We start from the raw sequence: 19,777 nt of genomic DNA on the forward strand, positions 1-19,777 counted from the left end.
CTGACCACTGATTAGGCTGGGTTGGAACACCCTACTGACTAGTCCCCCAGGACTGGGGACTCAGAGATGGGACCTCTGACCTGGCCTCCCCTGAATTGTGGCCACTGGGACCATTCAGGTCCTCCTGCTACTCCTCACCACACTACGCATCTGTGTCCCTCATCAGCTCTGTGTACTCATCAAAGGCCAACACTGTGTCAACAGTGGTGGCTCATCACCTCCAGCAACTGCGCGGAGTCCAACTGGAGCTCATGACTGATCATTGGTTGCAGTGGTACAGCCTGTCTCATGTCAGTCTCACCACACTCAAAACTGCTGTGGAGGAGCTGATTTGGTCAGGTAGGGGGTACTCCAGACAGTGTGGACTGAATAGCCACGACACCAAGAGGGTGACTGCTGACTGGGAAATACCTGAGGAGCACACAGAGGACGGTCAACAATGGGAGTCCACATCACTAGGGAGGAGGTGATGGTCAGTAAACCCAGACACTCTGGTGAGAAAGGTGGACAGGTGAGACCACCTCACCAGTCCCAGATTTCTGAGCTAGGAGAGCGTCCTGACAGGAAGCATCATGAGTTTGGCAACTCACCTCTTCAGGAGGACACACAGCTCCTTTTCTGAGGAGAAGGCTCTGTGAGCACTCTATCTGGAGATTCCCACCCTGTTACTGATGCTGCACACAGCAGGACACCCTGCCTGCCTTTTCATTCACCAGGAGACCTGTCCAGGACTACACAACTATCTGCTTCTCCTGCCCCAACGCCTCACAGGCTTCCCCACAGAGAACTGCAGAGATCAGGCCTCCAGCACACCACAGGAACAACAGGAGAGACAAGGACCGCGGACAGGCAGGCGCCCAGACTCACGCGACCTCACAGTGACCCACTAGGCACACACACACACACACACACACACACACTGCACACACACAAATGTTACCTTAACCACTGTGTTTGTTGTGTATGTGTGCCCAGTTGCCCCCCTGTAGGTGCCAACACACACACACACACACTTACTCACACCTGTGTGTGTTTTCTTGAATCATCTTGAATCTTGAATGCAGCATGACCGTGCTTTCTGCTGAAGCTCCGTTAAGGTGTTGTTGAAACGGGTGGCACCCACGTCATTAAGAGACACAGGCTGTGTCTACTACCGCGCACTTGAGCACTTCGAGCACTGACTTTCAGTGCTCGAAGTGCTCGAAGTGCGCCACACTGACAAAACCAGCAAAATGCAGTGCACTGAAAGTACCCGGATGGTGCACTGCAAACGGGCCAAAAATGTAGTGTAAAACGATGGACACTACTCGCACTAAGCGGCGGCCAACTTGGTGACGTAGCGGAAGAGGAGGAGCCCTTTCTCCAGCTTTTCATTTTATTTCTAAAACAATGGCGGACGAGATGGCTACGGTAGAACAAGTGGTAGACCACGGAGCGACAGACCGTACATGTAAGTATCAGCGGTAATTAAACATTTACTGGTATTAAAATGTACTACTAACATGCCATTCTCAGATTAAAGCCAGCGACATGAGTATTTGGTGGAGTTAACGATGTATATGATGTATACCGACAGTTAGCATACCTAGGTAGCATTAGATGCCATTGGATCTGCATGGCAGTTATGATAAACTAGCTGGGTAATCCACCACCGCTTGCCAGTCCGACGAAGGTGCACTTTTATCGGACACTTTTCGCTTGACGAGCGGGGGCAGGTGGCGGGCTCCAGCGGCAAGTCCGACGACAGATGGCTATGTCAGTCATCGGACAGTGTTAAACAACGTTAACCAATCGAAATAGCAATTTTAATTATGGATTAACAATGGATATGCTCAGTTTAATAACTGGTTAACATGACACCGTGAACGTTTGGCCATACGCCGCCCGATAATTAATACCGTTACGATAGCTATCTAAGCTTGTCCTTCTAGAAATAATTGTAGCTTTCAATCATCGTTGTGTGTTTTTTTAATGTCTAGTATGTATTAATTTAAATGTAATCATGGTTTGGGACATAGCACTGAATGGCTATCCTATTTCTGTTTCCTGCCCCAGAGACGTTTCCTGGAGGTGCTGGTGCTGGTCCTCTGCTGCCCTCCCGACATCTGGCTCCAATGACCTCTGGCACCTCACATCCACCTCCAGGGCCTTTAAGAAGATGGACCGCCATCGCGTCTTCAGTATCCCGAAGGACCTCTCCACACACACCGCCTTTGACAGGCAGCAGTTGTAGCTTGGAGGTGGACAGGCTGCCTGAAGGGGTCATGAGGCAGATGGGTTGGGACAGGCAGGGGTAGCCACCATCCCCAAGGATACAGTATCCTGGTGGAGGGGATGACTGCTCATAGAAGATGGGGCTGTTATTCAGGACCCTGGCATCATGCACTGAGTCTGGGTAGCCCACACATCTATGAATTTGCACTTATAATCACAGATGGCCTGCAGCTGGATGGAATGAAAAAGCTTCCTGTTAAAATAGCAGGCAGCATCCTCCGCTGGGGGCTTCACTCTGACGTGGCAGCCATCAATAGCCCCACCACTCTGCTGAAGGCTGCCGACCCAGCTAGGCGGCAGCGGGCAGGGAAGGGAAGATTATATTAATATGCAAGTCATTTTATCAATAAAATGTTGTCATTGAGGTTTTGTAGTCTTTTATTGCGTTTTCTGATTTATATTAGAATTGATGCATGTTTGTAACAATAATTAATATGCCTGTGTGTTCAATTGCTAATTGATTCCTGTATCAGGGTAAACTTCACTACAACAGAGATGTGTATAAAAGTACAGTCAGTCAACATAGGCCTATTACTGTGTGAATTCAAGCAGATGATGCCTATCATTTCAGTGGATAATTCTTAAAACTAAATGGAATCTAGGGACAAACATGTACAGATTTGTCATGTTTAATTTCCATATGGTGTGTATGTGGATTGCAAAGAAGAAGGCTACTTCTGACAAAGATAATTGAGAATTTAGCATACCTAGCGAGGAGAATTTAATTGCAACTACTACATGAAGCTATGCTGTGAAGGTAAGGCAAAATCACACAATTAAATTTACATATACCATCTCGACTTCAGCCAGAAGGCGGAGGCTCCTGCCGCGATTGTGGAGGTATCGCAGTTTCCACATGGGGTGGAGAAAGGGGTAAACAAGAGACAACAAGAGGGCAAGAAGTGCATTCATGTTGTCACTTTAAGGGTTTGGGTATCGCAAGCAGATTTGCATACGTCACTCCCGGCTTAATTTCGCGGGTGCCGTGAACAGATTTGCGTCCGTCACTTCCGCCAAGTGGTTAACGTAAGTGTTCCATTTGAGACAGCACTTCATCAGCGACGCAGTGCACTGCAATGCAGTGCACTGAATTGTAGTGCACTGCATTGCAGTGTACTTCGTGAAGTGTGCGGTAGTAGACACAGCCACATTGTACTGTTTGTAAAGCCAACAACTGTTTCTCTGGCAACTGTGTTGAAGATGTGCAAGAGGGCTGCAGCAACAGTAAGGTAACTTGTCACTAAAGCCACTGTTAGCGGGGGAGTTATAGTATTTTACACTAGCTAACTCTAAGTGATTGGTGTAAGACGTTAGCCTACAAGTGTAACGTTGGTTAGCTAGCAGCGAGCTATATATTGCATGTAATGTAGGGGTTTTACACTTCGGTTGGTCTTTGCTACTCCTGTGTATTTAGTTAATGAATGACTAGTGCCGTTGTAACTAAGTCTTTACAACACAACACACGGCCAAAGTTAGTTCGGTAAAGTTGGAAAGAGATTCACAGATTTGGGTTTCCCGGATAAATAACTCATTAGCGAAACGGTGTTAAAACACAAAGAACACCTCTCTGGCAGACAACAAGCTAACCTTCATTTGACCAAAACGGGTGGTTCTCCGAGCTGGGCGAATAACGTTGGTTTCAATGTGCGGCCAGCTGCGGGAGTAGTGCGCACAGGGGCGCAGGGACTGTCTGCATTGTGGAAAATACATACTACACAAATATCAAAAAGCTTCATTATTCTGAATATTAGCATCACCGAAATGATTTCATACAGTAATCTGAACTGCCATAGTTAACACGCGAGCAGTCATCAGCTTCATGCAACGTTAATTCATCCAGTGGTGAAAGTCCCCATTAAAGCTGCAGTTGCGCATGCATACCTCTTAAACCTCAGAGAATGCGCAAATTAATTTGACCTTTTATATGCGCCTCTTGAGCTGTCAGCTACAATAAGATGCCTGTAAAAGATAATCAAGGTGTAATCTCAATCTGCAATTTATGTTAACATTAGACAGGGGATATTGGTGGTCTTGGCTATCTTCTTTGACCTGTATAAACTCCTCAGGAAGTATGACAAGACAGCTATGTTTACTTGTGTTTATTTCAATTTTTGAACATGGCCTCAAATATATGTATGTACATGCATTTACATGCATTTACATGTATACAAATAGTGTGTTTATGTATATGTATATACTGTAAGTACAGCTTCCTTTTAAATTTCTTTGTCCTTTTCAGAGAAAGTGCTGACGTCAACTGCCGGAGGGAGGGGCCGTTCACTAAAGGTAAGACACCAGCCAATAGCCTTTAATTTGGAGGATATTTCTTCTTTATAAGTTATAATCAGCAATAGAGCATTGTTAGAGATTTTGACAAAGGGTTTACAATGGTACAATTATATGATAATTAATAGATTCTCCCCAATTAAAATTATTTCTTGCAGATGCAGTGGAACTGTAAGCAGTGTATTTTGAGGGAATAATCCCAACTACCCATATCAACTTAGTTTTTACCTACAAATGAACAGTGTAATGACGTAGCTCTTGTTTGCAGATTATATATATTTTTAAATTTCTACAATGGTCCAAGCTGATTTAGTCGCTGTATGTTTTTTTCCTGTGTTCTAGGTGTTTGCCGAGTTCAACCGGATCTCCACCACAAACCTGCATAATAACTTCTTTGATGCTCTGGACTGCTTCACATCCCGCTTTGTAGCAATCTACAAGTCCAAGAAAGGAAGCGTTGGAGAGACATTGGCTGAGTTATTGCAGCAAATTGATTTGCGGGTAAGTCTGTACTGTCAAACAAACATTCTTATGATACTTGTTTCATTGTCACATTGACGAACAGCTTCGTACTGTCAGATTTTAATGTTGCATAACAATGTACTTTTTTCAAATTATCCACTTCCAGACATCAGATGTGACGCGCGAACCCTCGTACTCGAGGCCTCCCTGTTCTGCTTGGTGATGACCCAAGTCACTTCTACCACACCTGCTTTGTAAGTTCTTATAATTGCATCTTATCCTCAACATTTGTGTGAAATTGTCATAATTAGCATATTCATTCTTGAGTTATGGCCAGAGTTTTATGTATTGTACGGTCACAGTGACCTTTGACCACCAAATTTCAACCTTCAATTTGAAGAAATGTTCTCTCCAAAGGTGTATCTAAGATATTATGTTTACTAGAATGGTGTGTATGTGTGTGCGCGCATCTGTGTGTGTGTGTGTGTTTGTGTGGAGCTGTGTGGACACAGTGACAATTTACATTTCCTTGTTGTAATGTTGTTGTTGTTTGGTCTTCCACAGGATCGTGACAGTGGTGATGCCTGGGCACAAGTACCTGTTGGGGTTCTGACTGTCATCGCTGAAGATGTGCCCCTGTCTCCAAATCAACTCCACCTGGACCCAGTGTCGACTGCCATTATTGTTGAGGGAGGTATTGTGATGGATGATCTCCAGAACCTACCTCACACACTTTGCCTCTTGTTTGGGCTATCGTATGCCTTGCACTTGAACTACCCTAAAGCCATGAAGAACACATTCAACTTCATTCAAAAAGTGATGCTTGGCTTGGGCAAGGACAAACTCCCACCAAAGCTGCAGACTCTTAAAAATCTGCTGTTGAGTTAAAACGTGACCAATTACTGAATTGGTCACGTTTACGTTTTTACATTTTGCACTTTCGCATTTTGCACTTGGTAGCTTGTTTGTTCCCAACCAAGTTTGGCCGATAAACTGCTTGTTGTTATTGCAGAGTTAATGCAGCTGCCATTTATGTAGGCAGTGTTACATAATAAATAACATTTCGTGTTTTAAATTGTTATTGTAAATATGGAAGCACTTTATAATAAGTACACACTATTTAGCATTGGTAAAGGATTAATAAAAACTGAATTCATCATTAAATAGTGTGTACTTATTATAAAGTGCTACATGGGTTTATTCAAACCACAATGCAGTATGTTTTGTTGTAATTGTTGCTAATGGTTTGTTAGAAGAGAAGAAAATTAAAAACAAATCATACAATTGAACTTTGTCTCTACTTTAATATATTTGTAACTGTAAATGTGATTTTTGAGTAGAATATAACCTGTTTTTCATTATTGTGGAAAGGATGTTTGAAGCACTTAATTTACACAAGTAAAGTAAACTTAGTTTTTTTAAGGCAATCGGTTTGCATGGTTTTAACAAGTAAATGACACTTCTGTTCAAGTAAACATTACTGATATATTTTAAGTTTCAGAACATGTAACATTAGTTAGCCCAACTTAAATAATTGAGTTGTTTGAAATAGTAATTTTAAGTAGGCGATACTCGTCAAAAGTACAGCTTGAGTAAAGTTGTAAGTACTCCTTACTCATTTGGTTTAGTTACTGAAACTCAAGTGTAAGTATACTACACTTATAAGCATGAGTTAGTACAACTTACAATACGTATTCAACTTTACTTGCTTTTAAGGAGTTCACTTTACTTGATTTTTTTAAGGCAATCGGTTTGCATGCTTTTTTTAAGTAAGGTTTACTTATCGGATTTTACAGTGTGTGTGTGACTAGAATCCACTGAGAGTTGCAAATCAATACGGGCCGGATGGGTATTGGCACGCTCTGATTAAAGACACGTCTGTCACGAGGAGAACACGTCTTTCTGTGTGTGTGTGTGTGTGTGCGTATGTGTGTGTGTGTGTGCGTATGTGTGTGTGTGTGATGGCAGACGGTTGTTGCCTACATTAAATGAACAGTCGTGCTGCGAGAAGACAAAAAGGAATCAATAAAGATGTCGGGAATTCAGGCAGAAATGTGAAGAGATCATTATTATAGGCTCTAAAGGTTGTGTGTGTGTGTTGGATACTATCGTTGCCTCCTGTAACCGCGTCAGTGTGAGTCATCACCACCACGGCCCTCATCACAGGAGCAGTGGCATCGATTCAGGGTTTTTATTCTGGGAAATATTATTCATGGCGGTTTTGTTACTAATGGAGGAAGAAACTTTAAATGTGATTACAGAGCAGAAAACATAGAACACTTTATGGGGAATAAAACGATCAGTTCATATCGGGCATAAACATATATTTTGTCTGTGTTTATAAAACAATATTTAAATATGAGGTGAGATTCATAAAAAGTCGAGGTCGGTAACCAACGGAGACGAACTAGACTTAGTAGCATATGCGCGACATCACCTGATTTATACGTTGTGTAGCGCCCCCTGAGGCCACAGCGGGCGCTACACAATGTTTTTAAATGTGTATGTATATATTTTTTATTCATTTATTCTTATTTATATATTTTTATTTTGAGTATATATTTATATATGTTTATTTTATTTTATTATTTGTATTTATATATTTATATATACATATATATTTATATCTATTTTTCTTTATGTATTTTTATATTTATAGATACAGTATACATTTATATTTATATATGTTTTATATATATTTATTTGTATTTATATATATTTATATGTATTGTAAATTAATTTATTTACAAATTCATATTTCATTTTTGTATTTATATATATTTTTTATTTATTCATTTTTATTTATATATTTTCATATGTATATATACAGTGTATATTTATATATATTTCATATTTATTTATTTGTAATTATATATATATATTATAATTATTCATTTGTATTTATATATTTATATTTATATATTTCTATTTATATATATTTTATAATTATTTATTTGTATTTATATATTTATATAAACAGAATATATTTATAGTTATATATATATATATATTCAACACTATAAAAAGCTAAATGTGCAATAGTAGCCCACCGCCTGAAAGCTGTAAAACCGCCGGGATTACTCTTTAATTACACATTTTTAGACCGCCTCTTATACCGCGGTAACCGCGGTGACCACAGGCCCCCCCCCCCCCCCCCCCTCACCTGTGGCTTGGTCTCCTCCTCGTCCTTGTAGAAGAACAGCTGGTCCGAGCGCAGCGCGAACCAGCGCAGCTGCCAGTTCTTCATGATGCTGCGCTGCTTCTTCAGCCAGCCGGCCTTCAGCGCCCCCTCCTGGAGGCCGGGGGAGGCCGGCCGGCCGCACGGGCCCCGGGACACCTCGCCCATCACCATGCTCTTGGACCTGGCTGCAAAACACACACACACACACACACACACACACACACAGACACACACACACACACAGATACACACACACACGTGAAGCAGGCGTGACGTGAGGCGCGGGGTTAAAGGTGATTGATGGATCTCTGCTTCATTTCTTTGGCTCGTGTCTTTTCATTTTTTCTCCCTCGTAGGAGCTTGTGTTATCCCTCATTGAGCAAGTCGTACACACACACACACAAACACACACACACACACCCATACACATGCTCTGTCTTGCACACGCACACACACACAATACAACCTCGTGCCCCGGGCGGAGACGCCTCTTGATGAAAGGGGAGTAGAGCTGCACAGAGGTAGCAGGCACAAATAATAACAGAGGGCAGATAAACACAAACACACACACACACACACACACACACACACACACACACACACACACACACACACACACACACACACACACACATGCACACACAGCCTCAGGTGACAGGGGTCCCCTCCCTCATTTCAAAGGTCCTCGGGTTGCCACAGCCTGATAGAAGAGTGTGTGTGTGTGTGGGGGGGGGGGGGGGGGGCATTGAGCAGGGATAATAGGACCTCATGGGACCGGCTGGCTGGCTGCCTGAATCATTCTCCACAAACAGAGTGTAACCTGAGCTCAAGGACAGGTTTAAGGGAGCGGGTGGTTTATAGTCTCCATGTCCACGAGGAGATCTAAGAGTGTGTGAGTGTGTGCGTGTGTGAGTGTGTGGGTGTGTGGGTGTGTGAGTGTGTAAGTGTGTGTTTGATCATATTTGATCGTGATATTTTCATCAGTCGACGCATCGGAAGTCGAAAGAACATCAAATCTGCAGCTCAGGAGACGACAGAGTAATCGCTCTGGCTCCTTTCCAAATGAGGACGCATTACCTCAGAGAGGCTTCAAGAGGACATCACGACAGTTTAACACAAAATAAACATGGCACAGTTATTTATTTATATTCATTATTTGGATGTATACAGGACTGTCTCAGAAAATTAGAATATTGTGATAAAGTTCTTTATTTTCTGTAATGCAATTAAAAAAACAAAAATGTCATGCATTCTGGATTCATTACAAATCAACTGAAATATTGCAAGCCTATTTTTTAATATTGCTGATTATGGCTTACAACTTAAGAAAACCTAAAAAATAAAATTTTAATATTTCCTCAGACCAAGTTAAAAAAGATTTATAACAGCTGAGTGTTTGTCAGGCTCAGGAAACCCTTGCAGGTGTTTGAGTTAATTAGACAATTCAAGTGATTTGTTTAATACCCTACTAGTATACTTTTTCATGATATTCTAATATTAGAGATAGGATATTTGAGTTTTCTTAAGCTGTAGCATAATCAGCAATAAATCAGAAAATTAAGGCTTGAATATTGTGATGAAGTTCTTTATTTTCTGTAATGCAATTAAAAACAAAAATGTCATGCATTCTGGATTCATTACAAATCAACTGAAATATTGCAAGCCTTTTATTCTTTTAATATTGCTGATTATGGCTTACAGCTTAAGAAAACTCAAATATCCTATCTCTAAATATTAGAATATCATGAAAAAGTATACTAGTAGGGTATTAAACAAATCACTTGAATTGTCTAATTAACTCGAAACACCTGCAAGGGTTTCCTGAGCCTTGACAAACACTCAGCTGTTATAAATCTTTTTTTTTACTTGGTCTGAGGAAATATTAAAATTTTATGAGATAGGATTTTAGAGTTTTCTTAAGCTGTAAGGCATAATCAGCAATATTATAAGAATAAAAGGCTTGCAATATTTCAGTTGATTTGTAATGAATCCAGAATGCATGACATTTTTGTTTTTTTAATTGCATTACAGAAAATAAAGAACTTTATCACAATATTCTAATTTTCTGAGACAGTCCTGTATTTGTAAGTACAGTATATATTTAGATTTATGTATATTCCTTATTTATTTATTTGTATTTATATATTTTTATATTTATATATACAGTATATATGTATATTTATATATACTGTATATATCTATGTATATCCCTTATTTGTATTTATATATGTTTATATTTTTATATACACCATATATATTTGTATATGTTAAAAGAAAATATTTATATATTAAGACATATTTGTATCTATTTCTTATTTATTTATATATAGGTTTTTATTTATATATATACAGTATATAATTATATTTATATATTTTATATATTCATTTATTTGTATTTATACATATTTATTTTTATTATTTATATATTTATATTTCATTTATTTATTTGTATTTATATACAAAGTGTGCATTAAATTCACTAAAAAAAGCTACATTTTCCTTCATAATATTTGGATGATGTCATCATAAGCTGAGGATTGTTCCCCACATCTTATGCCGTGTTCATTAATCTTATTATATATATATATATAATATGTTTGTGTCAATAATTTATTCAGCTTTTAAATTTATTTGTATTATAATGGCTTCAAATGAACAAACTGGAGGCGACACATTTGTCTTTTAATGGATCTCTGAACCACACATATTATAATACTTTAATACTCTATTATATTATCTTTTATTTGTCCCTCACGTCTGAAATAAAGTTTAAAAACATAAAAGTTACGAGTGTCGGACGCATCGAATGAGAAATGAGATAAAAAGACCAGAAACGAGCCGAGAGAAGCTGTTGGAGGATGTATAATTCATAGGAATCAATTGTGTAGACACACACACACACACACACACACACACACACACACACACACACACACACACACACACACACACACACACACACACACACGATCAATGTATGAACAGGGAGGGGGAAGAAAACCAACGTTTGTATATCTTTTATTGTCTCTCTCTCCAGCGACATCCCGCCGGAGGTGTTTCATGATTTCAGGTCTCATGTGACACACTTTGAGTTTAATGAGTTAGAAATAAATAAATTGTTTTATGATATGTGAAAATCTATAAACCATCAGACACATTGCAAGAAACGGCCACCGGGTTTTTATATATGATATATATAACTCAAAATGTAGGTTTGATTAACCCTCTGTTTGCTGGTTAGTTAATTAGACAAATGTGTCACTTCAGGTACACAAAAAGTTTTTTTTGGGTGATTTTTGTCTCTAATATTGTTTGTTCTTCTGTCTCTGATTTGGTCTCCACCACCAAGAGAGACGCTGCGTTACACAAACGCTGCGCTCACTCTTCAGCTTCCACTAACACATCTTTATGAATATTGATTTAAATGTCCCTGGAACCTAAAACATCAGATATGAAGTGACTTTATAACATCTGTTGTGGCGCCATGACAACGTGGCTTATTAATGTCTTATTAATGTCTTATTACTGTCTTATTAATGTCTTATTAATGTCGTATTAATGGCTTATTAATGTCTTATTAATGTCTTATTAATGGCTTATCAATAGTTCTCCTTCTTTTTAATCCTCCCTTCCCCTCGACCTCTCCCTCCTTCCTGTGTCCACGATGGTTACGTTTTAATGGACCTCCATATTATTTCGCTTCTTTCTCTCTCTGCTTCCCCCTCTCCCTCCCTCCCTCCCACTCTCTATCTCCCTCCCACCCACCCTCTCTCTCCCCTCTCTCTCCCTCCCTCTCTCTCCCCTCTCTCTCCCTCCCTCTCTCTCTCCCCTCTCTCTCCCTCCCTCTACCCCTCTCTCTCCCTCCCTCTCTCTGCCTCTCTCTACCGCTCTCTCTCCCTCTCTACTCCTCTCTCTCTTTCTCCTCTCGTCTTTTCCTCATCTCTCCATCTCTTGTTAATCCCTGTTATTTCCCTCCTCTTCCTCTCTCTGGTTCTTCTCTTGGATCAAAGCCGTGTTGTTTCATCATAAACATTATTTATAACAGAATACATAACAGGCTCATGACTTCCATTAAAAAGGATTATTTCCATATATATTCTTTTTCTAAAGGTCTTAATGGTTCATTTTATTTCTGCCTGTTGCGTTACGTTGTCGCTTGTAACGCCTTCGAGGGGGCGGGGCTTATCTCCGTGGAAACAGTTGTCATTTCCGCCGTCCACCATGAAGCGCTGACCACCAGTTCTGCTGTATTCTGACCATTGTTCTGCCTTTTTTTATCAATCGCAACCGTCACGTCTGAAGGGAACCGAAGGCAACGCAGCGAACGCAGCTTTAGACATGCTGAGATGATCCTGGTGTGATCTCTGGATCTCTAGATCTATGGATCTATGGATCTCTAGATCTCTGGATTTCTAGATCTCTAGATTTCTAGATCTCTCGATCTCTTTCCCACGGCCTTAACACCCTCGACGGTGTCTCACTTCTTCATACCGCCGGCTAAAAGGGCTCTCACCTTCCCCGTGACCCCACATGACCTCCTTCCTCCCTCCCTCCCTTCTTTCTTTCCTTCCTTCCCTCCCTTCATTCATTTCCTTCCTTTCTTTCTTCATCCTTCCTTCCTCCCTTCCTTTCATTCCTTCCTTCCTTCCTTTCTCTCTCTTTCTATTTTCCTTCCTTCCTTCCTTCATTCCTCCCTCCCTCCTTCCTTCCTTCCTTCCTCCCTCATTCCTTCCTTCCTTCCTTCCTTCCTTCCTTCCTTCCTTCCTTCCTTCCCATCCCCACTGAAGGACCACCAGTTTAACACTCAGCTGTCTGGATCACAGACTGAATGCAACACACACGATGATTCACGACAACAGATTGTTGAGTGTGTGAGTGTGAGTGTGTGTGTGTGAGTGTGTGTGAGTGTGTGTTTTGGACCTCTTGCTCGCAGTGATTCAGACCTTCCTCTGCTCGGGTGGAGCTGCTCTGCGTCTCCTATCAACCGACGGTCTGTTCCACCGTCACCTCCCAGAACTGAGAGGCGCTCGCCGTCAGCCCCTAGTGGCCGTGTGCAGATGTGCAGCGTCGTGTTCACCGTGTGCAGCGTCGCCACGACGACAAGTCATGTCAAATCCTTCAAGGGGACCGTCCATCATTTCAGAGACGGAGTCATCAACAACACCAGATGGATCAGCAGGATTTCATCAGCGTGTTTCTGCTGTGTGTGTGTGTGTATGTGTGTGTATGTGTGTGTGTGTGTGTATGTGTGTGTATGTGTGTATGTGTGTGTATGTGTGTGTGTGTAGCTTGCTCTCCAACTACAGTTGAGCCTGAGCCCAGGAGCCACTACAGCACCGCTGGACTACGGACCACGCCCGATTTGTAATTTGGGTAACTGACCCCGAGGTCGCATGGAGCTAGAAATCCTACAAAATCTGAGGCTCTGTACCTGAGGTTCTGTACCTGAGGTTCTGTACTTAAGGTTCTGTACCTGTACCTGAGGTTCTGTACCTGAGGTTCTGTACTTAAGGTTCTGTACCTGAGGTTCTGTACCTGAGGTTCTGTACTTAAGGTTCTGTACCTGAGGTTCTGTACCTGAGGTTCTGTACTTAAGGTTCTGTACCTGAGGTTCTGTACCTGAGGTTCTGTACCTGAGGTTCTGTACCTGCGGTTCTGCATGGAGCCCACTCGTTAGCATGGCGGGGTCAGTAGCGCAACGATACTACGCTGATGGCTAATTCACACACACACACACACACGCACACACACACACACACACACACACACACACACACACACACACACACACACACACACACACACACACGTGCGTTAATGCACTGGAATTCAATTTCATTAACCTGGTTGTTGTGATGTATGTCTCCCTGTAAAATGGCAGAGAGAGTTACAGGTGCATCAGAGCGTGGCTCCAGTTAGCCCATCACCGTTGATTAATGTGCTCCATTACCCGTGTGTGTGTGTGTGTGTGTGTGTGTGTGTGTGTGTGTATGTGTGTGTGTGTGTGTGTGTGTGAGTCGGAGGTGTGGCCAGTAATATACAGCCCGTATACGAGCAGACGAGTGGAGCGGGTCTGATGTGTGTGTGTGTGTGTGTGTGCATATCTGTGCACGTTATCATCTTCACATGCTCATTACCCGTGTGTGTGTGTGTGTGTGTGTGTGTGTCGGTGTCGGTGTGTGTGTGTGTCTGTGTGTGTGTGTGTGTGTGTGAACGTTTCATCCTCGCTCCCCCAGTATCTCGTGGTGAAGGGCGTTCATTCACAGGGCGTGAGGCGGCGGGGGTGTCGCTACACGTGCGGGACTTTGATCGCGTAACCATGGTAACGCAGATCAGAATGAAGAAGAAGAAGAAGAAGAAGAGGGAAGCAGCTGAAACCGTGTTGCACCGTCAGTTGTAGTGTTGAGTATTTTCACGAGGATTCATTCATAGATATTATAAAAAGGCTTCCAACATTTCCAATTATGAGTATAAAGGGTTGGCAATGAATCTCATTATAATGTCATCACCCCTCAGGGGCAGATACACAGGATCCGTTGGGAAATGATGTTTTAGCAACAGTTCAACATTGTTAGGAAATCCACTTATTAGCTTCTCTTGGCTGGATGAGAACGTTGAGACCACGAACTGTAATTTGTTCCGGTTATATTTCTGTTTGCGATCAACAGACGAGATGTGATGTGTTCATGCGGAGCCTGAGAGGTGTTCACAGTCTCTCTGCTCACGCTTAGCTTTAACTACGCTTAAATTAGCTTTAATTACGCTAAGCTAACCATCTTCAGATCTTCTCACCCAACTCTTCTCGCCTGAAGGAAAACAAACGAGGCGACTTCCTCAAAATGTCAAACAGCTTCAAGTGGAACTCAAGTGAGAAGAAGCCACATAGCCACAGAGCCACGTAGCCATGTAGTCACGTAGCCACGTAGCCACGTAGCCACGTAGCCATGTAGCCACGTAGCCATGTAGTCACGTAGCCACGTAGCCACATAGCCACATAGCCACGTAGCCATGTAGTCACGTAGCCACGTAGCCACGTAGCCATGTAGCCACGTAGCCACGTAGCCATGTAGCCACGTAGCCACGTAGCCACGTAGCCACGTAGTCACGTAGCCACGTAGCCATGTAGCCACGTAGCCACGTAGTCACGTAGCCACGTAGCCACATAGCCATGTAGTCACGTAGCCACGTAGCCACGTAGCCACGTAGTCACGTAGTCACGTAGCCACGTAGCCACGTAAACATTTAGCCACGTAGCCACATTAGCTCCTCTCCGGCCTTCACTACACGTATAGTTCAGCTGACCTTCTGTAGCAGCCACGCTCGATCAATAAAGAAAACAAATACATTTATGTTAGTGATCATCTGAAAGGTCATGTCAGGTTTCCAAAAACCTTTCAAGCGCATCGTAGCTTTACGCTTTAAAGGCTTTACGCTTTTATACTCACCGAGCGAAAACTAAGAAAAGAACCCGATGAAACGTTGTGAGTATTTTAAATCGGCGTCACGTGACGTCGTGATGATCGAGTGCTAATTTACATCAAATCACACATAATCATCCAGCCAGTCGCCAGTCGAGCCTGATCTAATGGGGGGGGGGGGGGGGATTTGAAACTCACTCATATACAAGAGATTATTAATACATCTAATGCAGATGCACACACACACACACACACACACACACAATACATATACGAGTCTGAGCACACACACACACGTAGTATATACAAGTCTGAGCACACACACACACACACACGTAGTATATACGAGTCTGAGCACACACACACACACACATAGTATATACGAGTCTGAGCACACACACACACACACACACACATAGTATATACGAGTCTGAGCACACACACACACACACACATAGTATATACAAGTCTGAGCACACACACACACACACATATACGAGTCTGAGCACACACACACACACACACACTACATATACGAGTCTGAGCACACACACACACACACACACACTACATATACGAGTCTGAGCACACGCACGCGCGCACACACACACCTGATACCGCGGAGCGTTACAGTGATGCAACTAGAAGCTGCTCCTCCTAACCGGAATCCCGCTGCAGCATCACAGCTGTAGTAGAACGACACACACACACACACACACACACACACACACACACACACACACACACACACACACACACACACACACACACACACACACACACACACACACACACACACACACACACACACACACACACACACACACACACACACACAGGGCTTTCCTGCGTGAACAGCTCGCGCTTCTTTTACAAAGATGTGAGAATACAAGACATTATATAACATGGAGAGTTTCTTCAGTCGCTTCTCGGAGTAAATTCAGAATTTCTAACAGAAAACATGAAAATGAAAAAAAATCACTTTAACAAACGCGTCAGGTGAAGCATCACCTCCAGAACCGGATCAACCGCGCGCCGCGTCACGACAGAGCGGTATGGACGAACGAGCCTCCTCCTCCTCCTCCTCCTCCTCCTCCTCCTCCTACCTCTCCGGGTCTGTCGGATCTTCGGGCTCAGCATGGCGGTCATCGCTGGTCCGCGCGCGCTCGTCTCGGCATGGTCGTGTACATCCAGGCGCACCCCACCCTGTCTCCTCCTCTTCCCTCTGACCTTCTGCAGTGCGCCCGGGTATACAGCTACGTGGGAGGGGAGGGGGCGTCGGGGAGGGGAGGAGAATTGAAAGAGATGGGGGGGGGGGGGGGGAGGCCGGAGGAGAAGGGCAGGAGGAGGTCCCCACTTTCATTTCTTCTCCCTTCTTTTTCTGCGCGCACACGCCCAGTGGCCTCCTCCTCCTCCTCCTATATTATTCATAGCGGTACATCCGCTTTGGGGTTGATGGAGGAGGAGGTTGTTTGGGGGGGGGGGGCACAGGGTAACAGATGCCGGGTTTATAAGTGTTGTTATTTTCTGATTTTTTTCCAGAGAGAGCTGCGTGTTTGTAAAGAGGGGAGCAATTGAAGGGGAGGGAGGTGTGTGTGTGTGTGTGTGTGTGTGTGTGTGGTCATATCTGGCAGGTGTCTCCTCCTTCTGCACCTAATTAAGCTGTAGCGTCTCCACCTCCTTTCCTTAATCACTCATTTTACACCCCCCCACCCCTATCCTTCCTCAGCGTCCTCTCCTCTCCTCTCCTTTCCTTCCCTCTATAACTCTCACTATTTTTTTCTCCCCCCCTCTCTTCACTCTTCCTGTATTAATCCCACATCTCTCCTCTCTTTTCTTTTCCTCTTCATTAAACCTTTGAACCGTTGATGCTGCCTTCACTTTCAAATCACTTCCGAATCACACTGTGTATTAGTTCACCTCTCCATGAAAAGTACAATTCGTCATATTTTCAAACTGTATTTAAGTTTTAGACCACCTTCAACATAAAAAAGGATTATTAACAAATATGTTTTGCTATTGTGCCGCCATTCAAATCCAGGAACGACGCAACTTGTAGCAGAACTTCTTTGCAGAGGAAAAGAGGACGAACCAGAAAGTGTTATTTAAAAAATCAAGCCGGCTTTTTTTGTGGTTGCTGTGACCAAAATAGCTTTTTAATGAGATCTTTCGCCAGGCGAGGAAGAACACAACACAGGCCTTCTTCTTCTTCTTCTTCTTTCGAGGGTTTTGTTTCTGTATCTGATGTAGAGAGCAGCTCTCGATGTTCCCCGAGAGGCATCAGACCCGTCGCTGCCGTGTGCAGCTGTGCGACAGCAGTCGGGCGTCCCCCCCCCCTCCTCCTCCTCCTCCTCCTCCTCCTCCTCCTCCTCCTCCTCCAGGGTGCCGGGGATAACGGTCCTTAAGTCCTGCACTGCAATCGAATCAGAGCGGGCCTCACAAGAACCACAGCTGCTCATATTACTAAGAGGGAGTGTAGGAGTGTGTGTGTGTGTGTGTCTCCTCACATGTACACACAAGCTAACAAGCTGTTAAAATGAATCAGCAAATGCGAAGATAGATCTACACACAGAAAATAGAGCCACAATGACGGCTGACGGAAACAGAGACGGGGTAGAACAGGCTGAAATAACACACACACACACACACACACACACACACACACACACACACACACACACACACACACACACACACACACACACGCACACACACACTCACTAGAAAACCAAGAAGCCCTAGAATGCCAGTGTTTGGTATTTGAGGCTGAGGTTGGGTGGAAGCACCATGATGGGTGTGGCTCCGCCCAAAATCCTCCTCGCAAAAAAACCGTGATGTTGCCTTAAAAGAGGAGGAGACGGGGAGAAGATGGACCTCACGTTGACCACAAGCCGATCGAGAGACGAAGAGCAGGGTTGTTGTTGTTGTTGTTGTTCGAGCCTCTGTGGCCATGTCATTGGCGCCTTATCAACACACAAGCATCCACGGCTCCTTCAGAGCGCCACATCTACAGCTAGCAGGGGTTAAAGCGTGGTAGTTTTGTTTAGAAATAGGATTACAAATATGAATTTAACTAGAACATTTTGGAGGATTCAGTGGAAAATTATAGAAGAAAACAACTGATTCTACAAAACATGGGAAAAGTCTAAAGAAATCCACGAGATGCAAATAATGACCTTCCTTCTGAGACTGAGAAGGGACATGTGCACAGCTAGAGGGAGAAAATGGACAAAATATATGTCGAAATAAGGAAGTTGGCAAGTGACACGCCTCATCGCACAGGATTTGGGACTTGGGGCTCAGTATCTCTTAAGAAAAGCACCATGATTCACCAAGATGAAACACATTTATATATGTTTAAAACTAAGTTAAAGATACCCTGTGAATAGAACACTTTGAATAGATTTTGTACTAGAGATCTGTTTGTTGGACCGAATTTCTAATTGACTGACAACGTTGGTGAAGTGTTGCATGGCTGGATAGATTTTTTTTGCTTCCTTACTTATAATTATTTTCCTGCTGTAACATTCTGCTGTAAGTTTCCTTATGGCACTTCTTGGCCAGATGCATGGTTAATTTGAATTTATTTTCATTTATTATTATTTTATTTATTTGTATTTATTTTCATTTTTTATTATTTTATTCATTTGTATTTATTTGTATTCATTTTCATTTATTATTATTTTATTATTATTTATTTGTATTCATTTTTATTTATTTAGATTTATTATTATTGAATTTGATTTATTTATATTTATTTTCATGTTTTATTATTATTATGCATTGCTTTTGAAGGCTGTATTTCTATAAAAAAACCTAAATAAAATATGAAGTATAAAACAACATGGTAAAAGTCATCAGCTGTGGAGACTCAAGGCACCGCCACATGCACCCACCCAGACACTCTTTGGCATCTCCCTTGAACTGGACCTGTGGACGTCTCTGAGCGCCGTCAGCCTGTGAGATCACATTAGCGCCGCAGACAAAGTGAGAGCTCATAATAGGATCACTTCAAACGATATCCGATATCCGCACGATGGTCGTTATCACTGTAATTAGACGAGCGCACAGCGATCCCAACGAAACACGACTCCTCTTTTTAATCAAGAATAATGAAAAGGCATCGAAGACATTATCGCTAAATGAGAGAGACGTT

At 42.6% G+C, this 19,777-nt stretch overlaps 1 protein-coding gene across 1 annotated transcript in view; it reads right to left on the reverse strand.

The window, feature by feature from the left end:
• Positions 1 to 16,790, reverse strand: part of si:dkey-191m6.4 (rho GTPase-activating protein 22) — a 41,312-nt gene extending 24,522 nt beyond the window's left edge. The window contains exons 1-2 of the mRNA XM_056429461.1: positions 16,728 to 16,790; positions 8,186 to 8,388 (exon numbers count right to left, since the gene is read on the reverse strand). Of these exons, the coding sequence (XP_056285436.1) occupies positions 8,186 to 8,388; positions 16,728 to 16,770 (246 nt within the window). The 5' untranslated portion in view covers positions 16,771 to 16,790. The remainder of the gene's footprint in view (positions 1 to 8,185; positions 8,389 to 16,727) is intronic.
• Between the last annotated feature and the right edge of the window lie 2,987 nt (positions 16,791 to 19,777).

Source organism: Pseudoliparis swirei, chromosome 13 (genome assembly GCF_029220125.1).
Source record: "Pseudoliparis swirei isolate HS2019 ecotype Mariana Trench chromosome 13, NWPU_hadal_v1, whole genome shotgun sequence".
NCBI lineage: Eukaryota > Metazoa > Chordata > Actinopteri > Perciformes > Liparidae > Pseudoliparis > Pseudoliparis swirei.